At 36.9% G+C, this 12,278-nt stretch overlaps 1 protein-coding gene across 1 annotated transcript; it reads left to right on the top strand.

Annotated features, from left to right (window-relative positions):
- The first annotated feature begins 5,654 nt into the window (after window positions 1-5,654).
- On the top strand, window positions 5,655-12,239 carry LOC110438775 (serine/threonine-protein kinase pim-2). Its single transcript, XM_068218401.2, has 9 exons — window positions 5,655-7,423; window positions 7,585-7,737; window positions 7,951-8,142; window positions 8,308-8,399; window positions 8,605-8,655; window positions 8,803-9,181; window positions 9,282-9,458; window positions 9,590-9,678; window positions 9,762-12,239. Exons 1-9 carry the CDS (start codon window positions 7,108-7,110, stop codon window positions 9,834-9,836), a joined length of 1,524 nt encoding a protein of 507 aa, XP_068074502.2. The 5' UTR covers window positions 5,655-7,107; the 3' UTR covers window positions 9,837-12,239.
- The last annotated feature ends 39 nt before the right edge of the window (window positions 12,240-12,278 follow it).

The raw sequence follows: 12,278 nt of genomic DNA, 5'->3' as shown, positions 1-12,278 counted from the left end.
AACACAAAAAAATAGTGATCCTAAACTTTTACATAGTGTAAGCATTTCAAGTTAATAAGCAACTATTGTGATTGTGTGTCTTTTTTATCATTTTATCATTTCAATTATCACTAAACAGACTTTTTTATTTCACCTTTTGGCATCACCAAAGCAAACTACCTTACAATGAACTTATGGCACTGAATAAAGGGTGAGGAGTAGAATAAAGGGGACGCTAATCTGTCCTGCTCCAGCCGTGGGGGAAGATGCTGCTTCACTGTTTAACTACAGACTGACCAGCTTCACAGGGCTTGTAGATGTGGAGGATGAACTTTGGTCTGTGGGCTGAATGGAGGAAAGTTGACAGAAGACACTGTCCATTAGAGACAATGAGCTGCCATTGAAGTTACATCAAATAAGCAGTAACAGGATACAAAGTTATAAAATAAAGGTCTTTCATGAATATCAGCCATTAAACAAAGAGTTTCTTTTTTTCTCTCTCTTTTTATTTAATTTTAATTTTTTCTTTTCATTTTACAGAATTTTATGTGCAAAACCAAAAATACAGATTGACAGATTACACATAGTATAAACAGTATAAATATAACTATCTTTTTTGTTTGTTTATTTCACTCTGCATCACTTTGACTTTGTCTTTGTTAATAAGAATGAATGGCCTCAGAATTATTTAGCATTTATAATGCTGAAGCTGTTTGTGAAAATATTCAGTTTGGGGTTAATCATGCTGTTATAGAGCAATGGGGAAATTAATTAAGCTTATCCCAGTCTCTGGGGCATTGTTGTGCTAATTGTTCTCATTGACTTGTGTAATTATTTGTTTGCTGATCACATTTGCATACTCCTGAAAATCGTGCTGATGAATGGTGTAATGATTGGTGATAAGCTGTGCTGTCTATAGGAGCCTGTGTGCTGTAAAATGCAGCCAGATGTAGCAGAGAGAGAGAGAGAGAGAGAGAGAGAGAGAGTGAGAGAGAGAGATCAGTTATAGAGCTGTATAGGCTTAATTCAACACACTGCACAGGCTGGACAGAGCCTTGTGTCCCATGAAGATGATAGTACACTGAACCCCCTTAAATCAGACAGAGGTCACAGGTCAGAGGGTGAAAGTTCCCTGCAAACAACATGAGTAGCTGAGGTCACGGAGGAACAATGTTGACCTCCATATAGACTACACTCAGTTTTTACTCTGTCTTTCTTTTATTATCATCTGTCTGTTCATCTATAGCCCCATCCCTCCGTTTCTTTCTATAGGGAAACCCAAAAGTATTCACACCTCTGGTAAATTCTGATTTAAGGTTACTTTTGTTCAACCTATCTATCCATCTCTCTATCTATCTATCAATCTGTCTGTCCGTCCATCCCTCTGTGCTGTCTGTCCGTCCGTCCGTCCAACCATCCGATTGTCCATCCATCCATCCATCCATCCATCCATCCATCCGTTCTATCTATCCATCCATCCATCCATCCGTTCTATCCATCCATCCATCCATCCATCCATCCATCCATCCATCCATCCATCCATCCATCCATCCATCCATCCATCCGTCCGTCCGTCCGTCCGTCCGTCCGTCCGTCCGTCTGTCTGTCTGTCTGTCTGTCTGTCTGTCTGTCTGTCTGTCTGTCTGTCTGTCTGTCTCTGTCTGTGTCTTTTCAAAACATAAGTTTCAAAAACATAATAGATGTGTCCTTAATACCCTTTGATATCCCAGAATTCTGTGTTACATTTCTGACATTTGAGCTAAACAAATAAAGATGCCATCTGAAATGTATTTGGATGTCATTGTTTGTGCCCAAATGACCAATTGTGCTTAAATAACCAATGTTTTCTACATTTGGTGGCAGTTATAGTGAGAATTTAGCATTGTAGTGAGCAAATGTTTCCCTAGTTATCATTAAAGTGCTATCTATTTTGTTGTACATGATTAAATGGTTACACAGTCTCTGACTATATGTTTACAAAAATGTAGCCAAAACTGAAAAGTTTTTCCATTGCGTTTTTAAAAAGTTACATGCACAGCAGTCTTTTTAAAATCATCCTCATTTACACATATTTACGAAGACAACCCAAAACACTGTACTGTATATGTATGCCAAGCCAGTATGTGGATCTTTAACTTTACCTTGCATATAAATTGTATCAGTAAGGAACTGATGATGTGCCCTCTGCATTTCTTTGCTGGTGTGTATTTAGAATTTGTGTGTATTTGATGCGTCTCTGCTGGTTGTTGTAATATTAGTGAAGTAAATCTACATTTTGCTGAAGAAGCAATTAGCAAACTCTTGACCAGCAATAATGCTACCATTTACCTCGCCACTGTTGTGTATGTTTGGGGCTTGATCACACTTCTCATTAAAATTGACATGTGCTGTGCATGTCTACCTGTACTATGAATTTGCTAGGCATAGCATGATAACCGTTTTTAAGGTATACCGTGGATTGGAAAAGTCCAGGTTTTAAAACGGCCAATACTTTCTTCTATACCGTTCCTACAGTATATATATATATATATATATATATATATATATATATATATATATATATATATATATATATATATATATATATATATATATATATATAAGATTTGTTTGTTTATTTTTTGGAAAACAATATCTCCAGAAAAAAGATGTCCACATATGCTGTTTTAAATAGTAAAGAAACCAGTCTTTTTTAAACTAATGGAGCCAGCAAAAGTTAGTGATTCATTTGAGTTATTTAGTCTGACATGTTTACTGTTCCAACATAAAATATATTGTGTTCAAAGGGGAAAAAAGTATAATTTTTTTACCCAGACATTTAAAAAGAACATACTTTAGAGCAGTAATCACAATACCACGAAACTGTGATATTTTTATCCAAGGTTATCCTACCGTCGGAATCTTGTACAGGCCCATTTCTAAAATATGCATGTTGTCACCATTTTCAAAGACTCCGATTTTGGCTGTTTACATGGAAAGTAAGCATTACTGCATTTGTAAAAATGTCCACCTTGAAACCCCTTTCGATCCTCAAAACACCATTATAATGTAATTGAATAGGCAACACAAATAAAAGTTCACATTTTTGGCTAAAAATGTTGTCAAGTAAAGGCCCCTCAGAAATCTGTCTGACTCATTGTTTTTTGGATTTTTCATTTTATTAAATTAGAGAAAATCAGACACACAATAAAAGGACCTGCTAGTGACGACTTCTTTAAAATGTGAAGTCCTCTTCTCGATTATTTAAGAAAGAAAAATCTTGCCTTACTTCCCACTTTAGGTGTAGATTAATAATTGACAACATTTTGAATTGAATTGTATCTATCTACTTAAACCTGTGATTTTATTGTGCATATATGTTTGAAAGACCATGTTGTGTTTTTTTTATTTTACATTTTTATATTTGCTATTTTAAAATTCATTCAGGTGTTGCTGTATTTTGTATAGAAATTTTATCATTTAGTTTTTTTTTACCTGTAATTCTATTTGTGAATCATGCTGAGTTGGAAAACATAAAGTTGGGGAAAAAAAAAATATCTGTCTGAAGTCAATTTTGAGGGGTGAACAAACACTGCATTCAGAGTCACTATGTTTTTGGGCAGCAAGGAAACAATCAGTTGCCAAACTTACGGACACATCCATGGATTCATTCATATACATTAGTATTTACATTAAAGTCCTATCTAATTAAAGTAAAATGGTTACATAAAAAAAAACCTGATAGTTATAAATATTCACTGCGGACCATTGAGACAGCTGAAAGGGATAAGTAAAACCACCTTTATCTTGCTCATTTTACAATGCTGTATCAGTCTTTACACAGTGATACAAGAGTTGTTGAAACAACATCATCCACCAAAAAAAGTGATGCTAAATAAATGTTAGAATACTCCACATGCCAACAAATAACTAAACAAATGCATCAAACTGAGAGGAAAAGCAGAAAGTCCAGCAAGTATGAATAAATCTGTGGCGTAGTGGTCATGTTTTCTGATTTCTAAGGTAATTCGGTTTGACACAGTAATTAAATGAAGGAAGCAGCTCCCATTTCTGCCAGCCTCTCTGTATCCATCATCGTTTAAAGCCCACCATCCTCCACTGCACACAAACATACGCTCAAGAGGAGATGAATAAGCTAAACGAATGCTATTATTCCAACGCAGAGAGAACAGGACCATTGATCAACGTTGATGGTTGGGTTTGTGTTGAGCCCACATTCTCTCATCGTAGCCAAATAATTGCATACCATTTTTTCATCTATTTATCGGGTGCCTTATTTGCATTCTCTTAAAAATGAAATCATTACAGGGATGTGTCGTTTCAAATATCTCTATAAACACTTCTATTCATTAGCAACATCAATTTATGAGGCTGAAGCGCAGTAAGTATTTGACCAAATTCCTTCCAAACTATGATTTATCTGTGGTTTTGCTCGTGTAGATGCTTATTCCAGCATCTGCTGGCATCTTCATTTGTCTGTGTAAAGGGTTACTAATGAAGAGCTGTATTTAGTTTCAGCTTGTTTAGATGTCTGAGCTTTAGCATTTCCTTCTATTAAAAGTATCAAATGTACCCAATTAATTTTAATTTATTTTATTTAAATCTGTAAACTTTTGAGGGAAAAAAAATATTTCTAAGTTTAAAAAGTTCAATGCGATATTACAAGAAACATATCTGAAGGAGCATCTGTGTATCAGCTGAATGTCAAAAAACACTGTTCTGAGCATGCAGAACATCCAGTAAAATTTTTTTTAATTTTAATTTAAGTAATGAAAATGTCCACCACACCATTACACCACCACCACCAGCCTCAACCGTTGATACAAGGCAGGATGAATCCATGCTTTCATGTTGTTGATACTAAGTTCTGCCCCTACCACTGGAATGTTGCAGCAGAAATGATGAGAGACTCAATAGACCCGACCCTGTTTTTCCAATCTTCTATTGTCCTATTTTGGTGAGCCTCTGTGAATTGTAGCCTCAGTTTCCTGTTCTTAGCTGACAGGAGTGGCACCCGATGTGGTCTTCTGCTGCTGTAGCCCAACTACCTCAAAGTTGGACATGTTGTGCGTTTAGAGATGCTCTTCTGCATACCTTGATTGTTATGAGGATTGTAACAGAACTGGCACTCACTGGATATTTTCTCTTTTTCGGACTATTCCCTAGAGATGGTTGTGAATGAAAATCCCAGTAGATCAGCAGTTTCTGAAATACCCAGACCAGCCCTTCTGGCAACAACAAACATGCCACATTCAAAGTCACTTAAATCACCTTTCTCTCCCATTCTGATGCTCTGTTTGAACTGCAGTAGATCGTCTTGATCATGTCTACATGCCTAAATGCATTGAGTGGGTGCCCTATGATTGGCTGATTAAAAATTTGTGTTAACGAACAGTTTGACAAGTGTGCCTAATAAAGTGGCCAGTGAGTGTTCTATCTCTCTATCTCTCTCTCTCTATCTCTCTCTCTCTCTCTCTCTCTCTCTCTCTCTCTCTCTCTCTCTCTCTATATATATATATATATATATATATATATATATATATATATATATATATATATATATATATATATAAAACTATATCAAGAGATAAAACTGAAATATCACTCGTGTTCAGTGTTTCTCATCAGAGTGACTCTCTTTGAAACTGTTTTTATATTAGAGGCTTCTGGTTGGATCACTTGATTTATACATCATTATAACTTGTAAATAGCTAATTGATACGAGCCTAATTTCAAAGCAAGTAGGCCTATCAAAACAGCTGTACTGTACATTTCCCAGCTTATGACCTTTTTATTTTAGCCTAACTTTGTTTTATTGATGCATATTAGTCAGAGAGTTACAATATTAATTACAAAGAATCACAAGACATCAACTGATAAAATTAAGATAAATTAAATAACATTATGGATAAAAGTAACACGTTAGGCCATATAGCAAAATATACAAATATGCTAACGGTACAGCAGTAAAAAAATAAATTTATTAATTTTAAAAAGAAAAAAATAAACAAATATATAAACATGTATATTTTGTCTGTGCTCTCCATTTTTAACAGGAAAATTTGAGAGGATGGGTTGCCAAATAGTGTCATTTTTTTCTAATACTGCAATCTGTAATCTTTTCTATTTGAATAGACTGCATCAGATCATGCATCCAATGCACATAACTGGGCGGAGAAGGATTTTTCCACTTCAGTGTTATTTGCCTTTTAGCAATTATTAAACAGATAGCAAGTGCATTTGACTGTGAAGATGACAAGAAAACATTTGTAGGGTTACATCTAAATAATGCTATAGGGTGCGTGGTTTGATATCTAAAAGAAAACATTGAGAAATGGATTTAAAAATTGATGCCCAAAAAGTGCTTAGTGCTGAAAAAAGCCAGAAAGTATGTCAGAAAGAGTGGCTGGAGCTTGTTGACACCCATCACAAGTTGGATCAAAACCAGGCTGACCTTCATATTTTAAACAAACATTTGGAAATCCATTGTATTTAATTAAACTTGTTTTCTGGAAAACACAAGTTCTCTAAGCTAAAAGGAAAAACAGAAATTAGCATGTTTCCACTACTATGTTTAGTAGATTCAGTCAGATTATTATGTTTTAAAATCCCATCCACACATCTTTACTCTAATTCATTTCTGACTTCAATTCCTTACATTTAAATATACATACAAAAAGAAATAAAACTCTTTAAGTAGACTACTCCCACTGACATCATGAAGTAATGTGGACTATCAGTTCTGTTCAGATACCATGATATTTGCCGCCCTCAAGTGGTTGAGAAAGAGAATACAACCAATAAGAAAGTATTAGCGACGCAGCATTATACTGCAGAAGTACGGAATTAAACATTTATATAAGTGCTTGAACAAGTATTAAAACAAATAGATTTACATTTATAATATGATTTAATATTTATTTTAGCTTTATTTTAGGATTTACTATAAGAATTGTCAGGTATTATATATGCAATATGTAGTTCAGCAAATTTTAAAACAAAACAAATTGATCTCAAGGACATTTTATTTGATGTCATAATTAGAACGTCAAAGTGGAATGTTAAGGCTTGACGATGTAATTTAGTTTTAGTGGGTAGTTTGGAGTGAGACAGTGCGTTTGTTTTATCATGGGTCAGCGAATTTCTTGTCTGAATATAGCGACAGAGTCGGAGTGTGTGTACAGTTTACATCCTAGTACACCACTTCAGTTAAATAATGACACGCCTCGTCTTGAAAACCATCAGCTTGATGAGAGCCGTGTTGTTCCTTGTGAGGAAGGTGGAGGGAGTGGGGTGACAGAGAAAAAGAAAGTGAAGAAAAAAACAAGTTTTTGGAGAAAGCTGTTCCGCTTTTCACGCCCAAGAGCTGGAAGGGGTGAAAAGGTGGAGCAGGTGGACAGTGAGAAGGTGAAGCCAGTCACCGAAGCAGAACCTTCTACTGATGGTAAATCCCTTTATTTTTTCTGTGACTGGAAAAAAAAGAATAAAAATGATCACCATAGCTTTAAAATATTGTCTCTGCAAATATATGTATTTGTAAAAGGATTGAAACGTTTCTGTGTGTTTTTATTAAAGTAAATGTTGAATGTATGTTCCCCTCTTTAGATCAAACCTCAGTAGGAAACATCTCAAGCCCTGTTGAGCATCATGAATCCCAGCAAGCTCCTAACAGCCTTGAGGTTCCTTCCTCCATCATTGACCTGCAAATACAGGAACAGTGTGAAAATGTGGAGCTGGAGGAAGAAACGTCTACTGATGGTAAATCTCTTCATCTTTTGTGTTTACTGAACTTAATCATTAAAGAAGATCATCATAGCTTTAAACATTTGCAGAGTTCAAATGTTCAGATGTGCAGATGTTTGTGTATCTGAACTCTTCAGTTTTGTCTTTGTAAATACTATAAATGTATTATTTGTAGCAGTATTGAAATGTTTGATTGTTTATATATAATTGTTATATTTTCCTCTTTAGATCAAACTTCAGTGGAGACCATATCTTCTGTAGAGAGTTATGGTCCTCAGAACACTCCCAACAGTAGTTTTGAGATTCCTTTCTTCACTGTTGACGAGCAAATCCAGGAGTTTACAGATGATCTGTCAGAGGAAGAAACTGTGTGTCCTCTGGCAGAAAACCCAAGCCAAGACATGGTCTTGATTATTGGGAGTAAGTTCATATTAATTATGGCTGCTTGATGCTTTCACTGTTTGAAAGGATTAGATGTTTGTGCATTATGTATTAGTGACGTAATGGTGTATAAAGTGGTAATAACGTTTTACTTTTGCATTGTAAAATATGAATCTGTCTCTAAAACTAATTATATTTGAACAGGCATGTGCTGGACCTACAACATGGGTGAGCTACTGGGAGAAGGAGGATTTGGTGCTGTATATGCTGGTGTCCGTGCCCATGATGGTCTTCCGGTAAATTTATATATATTTTTGCATGATCAACCTAACAAACTATATTTATGTGTTATGCTTTGTCGTTTGTAACACAATTAGAGCCATTGATAAATGGTCAACCTGACCAAACATGCTACAAATTCATGACTAGAATTTCAACAAGGATTATTGATTGGTCTGATGTAATCCAGTGCTAACTGTTAAATTCTGTTTTGTTGATCAGGTGGCAATCAAGTTTGCCAAAAAAATGGAGGGCATGGAATATCTCTACGTTGTAAGTAGACTCATCTCCTCTAACTCTGTTTTTTTTTTTTTTTTCAACAGTGTAATCATAGACAGCAAACTATCTCTCAATAAACAAATTATAAACATGTTGTGCAAACCACCTTAATTTAACCATCCTAAAAACTCTTTCCACTAGCCTGGCCTTCCAGAACTTGTACCACTGGAAATCGGCCTCACACTTATGGCAAACAAGGGTCCCAGCTCACCCAACATAATTGATCTGCTGGATTGGCAGGACTTTCCAGACCATTATATAATGGTCCTGCAGCGCCCTTCACCATGCCTGAGTGTGTTCAAGCTGTTGGAGAGCTGTGGCAACATCTTTGAAGAAAGGTTTGCTCGGTATGTGATGCGCCAGGTTATCGAGGCAGCTGAGACCTGCTGCCGGCGCGGAGTATTCCACAGAGATATAAAGTTGGAGAACTTGATCATCAACACACACACCATGGATGTCACCCTGATTGACTTCGGCTGCGGGAACCTGTTCCATGAAACAGAGTACCACACTTTTAGTGGTATGTACAGTATTAAAACTTTAGTGTCATGACACACAAGCTGCTGAATACAGTAAAAACAAACTGTTGTAACTCAGACATGCAAATCTCTTTCCTCCAGGCACAGAGATGTACTGCCCTCCAGAGTTTTTCGAAACGGGCAAATACTTAGCACGGCCAGCAACTGTGTATTCGCTTGGAGTGCTGCTATACACTATGGTGTGTGGATATATGCCAGACTACACGGATCGGGAAAAGATGCAGCACTGGCTGTGGTATCTGCCGTCCTTGTCGTGTGGTAAGAACTTGAAAAAAATGTAACAATCATACAAAAAAGTGTCTGACAAAGCCACTTGGCTCAGCTGTCCAAAATCCCATCAGGAGATGTAAAGGATGTTTAAATAGTCAAACATTAATCCTGTCTTTCAGAATGCAGTCATCTCATAAATGCCTGTCTGCATCCTGATCCCAGCGAGAGGATACAACTGGAGCAGATCCTCCTCCACGACTGGTTTACGGTACCTATGATCTATAAAAACTTTTCAAAATGTCAGTTATTTTGGGGACAATAAACCTGATTTTGTTTTTGTTTTTGCTTTAGATCTCACCATCAGACATGGAGGATGAGCGCCCAGTCCTGGTCATGCAGGAAGAGCTGATTAGCCAGGCATGCTAACACCAGTGGCCTCACCACCTCTCCAGTCCTTTGCTTCTTGCTAATGTCTGGTGTCAGAGCTTGAGGCAGCAATACTTGCGCCTTGCGGTGTTGCTGCCAAAAATGTATTGTTGAATTGAAATAAAATTGTGTCAATTGAACTGTTGTGTTTGTCATGTTTTTGTCCATTTATTTGCTGAATTAGAATTGGAGTTTGCATTAAGCCTAGTAAGACCATGATTAATAACTAGTACAGGTGTATTTTATTATGAAAGAAGCTAAAAAAAAAATATTGTGGTCCTACAGGAGCTGGATTGGACATAGTAAGTAGTAAGGAATGTGTATTTATATAGCGCATTTATTGTGTATGACCATACACCCAAAGAGCTTCACAATCATGAGGAGGGTCTCTCCTCACCACCACCAGTGTGCAGCATACACTTGGATGATGCGATGGCAGCCACAGGACAATGGTGCTAGTGCGCTCACCGCACACCAGCTATTGGTGGAGTGGAGAGACAGTGATAGAGCCAATTCGGTAGATGCGGTTGATTGGGAGGCCATGATAGGTAAGGGCCGATGCAGGGAATTTGGCCAGGACACAGTGGTTGCACCCCTACTCTTTACAAGAAGTGTCATGGGATTTTTAATAACCCCTGAGAGTCAGGACCTCGGTTTAACGTTTCATCCAGAAGACAGAGCTTACTAACAGTATAGTGTCCCTTTCTCTATACTGGGGCATTAGGACTCACACACTGCTGGCCTCACTAACACCATTTCCAACAGCAACCTAGTTTTCCCATGTGATCTCACATCCAGGTTCTGACCAGGCTCAGCCCTGCTTAGCTTCAGTAAGTAACTGCTCTTGGGTTGCAGGGTGATATGGCTGTGAATTTTTTTTGAACTATGAATATTTACAAGTGAGAAACTCTGTTCTTCTTCATTCTACACCAGCGGTTGCCAACAGGGGGGTCCCAGCCCACAAGGGGGTCTCAGCGAGCTCTGTAGGGGGTTGCGTCATATTTAAAAAAAAATTAGCTGTGGACAATTAAGAGAATGATAATTTTGCCTTAGTTGATTTTATTTCCTGGCTGACCAAAAATTGACAGATTTGTAATTCATCTTCCACAAAAAAAAAAAAAAAAAAAAAACTCTGATTCACCTTCAGCAGCTAATAGTAATGATGCAAGAATACTTGACCCAGGTGAGGAAGCGCCAAACATTATAGGTCACAGCACTAGCAATACTGGAAACACGAAATGCAGGAAATAACAAGATATTTACCTGAACTATGGTTTTTTATCTTTTCTTGAAGCAAAATGTCCCTGACCCAGCCACAGTGCATCATCTGTGACAAAGTTCTTGTTAACAAATGCATGAGGCTGTCCAAATTAATAAGACATTTGCATATGACTCCCCAATACCTCAAGTGTACAAAATACAAATGGCCTACTGATGTTTAGAGAATCAGTTTTATTGCTGAGTGTGCGTCACACACACTAGAAATTTGTTTTGGCTACAGAAGCTTCCAGTGTACATAAAGTAACAAGTGACAACACAAAATAAATATGGAAAAAAGAAAGACAATAAACATCAAACAGAGATGCAGTTAGTCAAGAAATCTGGATGTTGAATTGTATGTACAGGTTTGTTATAAATACACAGGTTATATGGTGATGTGTACAAATGCAAATGGAGAAAGTATTGCATTGTATATTGATATAAGGTTCTGTGTACAAGTGCGTATGAGAAAGTATTGCACATTTATTGCACAGTTGGGGGATATTTAACTGTTTATGAGGTAGATGGCCTGAGGAAAGAAACTTTTTCTGTGTCTGGCGATTTTTGTGCTTGGTGCTCTAAAGCGCCGACCAGATGGTAACAGTTCAAACAGGTAGTGTGCTGGGTGTGAGGCATCCAGAGTGATTTTGCGAGCCCTTTTACTCACTCTGGAAGAGTAGGAAGGGTAGTGTCAGTGATACATTCAGCAGTCCGGACTATCCGCTGTAGTCTACAGAGGTCGGTTTTGGCAGCTGAGCCGAACCAGGCGGTGATTGAAGTGCAGAGGATGGATTGAAAGACAGCTGAGTATACTGTACGAGCAGCTCCTGAGTCCTGTGGCAGGTTGAACTTCCTCAGCTGACGAAGGAAGTACAGTCTCTGCTCGACTTTCTTCACAACAGAGTCTATGTGAATGTCCCACTTCAGATCCTGAAAGATTGTCGTGCCCAGGAACCTGAATTTTGCATTTATATTTTACATATCTAGAAAAACTAATAAACAAATTGTTTTTTTCCATAATATTTTTATTTTTTTCGTTTTCAGTTTGTACACATTGAATACAAAATTTTACAAACATTTTACAACAATAATAACCTTGTTGCATTTACAAATTATACAAAATATCAGGATATATATATATATATATATATATATATATATATATATATATATATATATATA

The sequence above is a fragment of the Danio rerio genome, chromosome 7 (assembly GCF_049306965.1).
Source record: "Danio rerio strain Tuebingen ecotype United States chromosome 7, GRCz12tu, whole genome shotgun sequence".
NCBI lineage: Eukaryota > Metazoa > Chordata > Actinopteri > Cypriniformes > Danionidae > Danio > Danio rerio.
Note: the sequence above shows the minus strand (reverse complement) of the source record. Positions and strands in the feature narration are given on the sequence as shown.

Excerpts from the sequence above, each read along its gene's own strand:
- LOC110438775 (XM_068218401.2), top strand. The coding sequence starts at position 7,108 with ATGGGTCAGCGAATTTCTTGTCTGAATATAGCGACAGAGTCGGAGTGT. Across the intron at positions 7,738-7,950 it reads GGAAGAAACGTCTACTGATG|ATCAAACTTCAGTGGAGACC; the intron begins GTAAATCTCTTC and ends TTTCCTCTTTAG. Across the intron at positions 8,656-8,802 it reads GCATGGAATATCTCTACGTT|CCTGGCCTTCCAGAACTTGT; the intron begins GTAAGTAGACTC and ends TCTTTCCACTAG.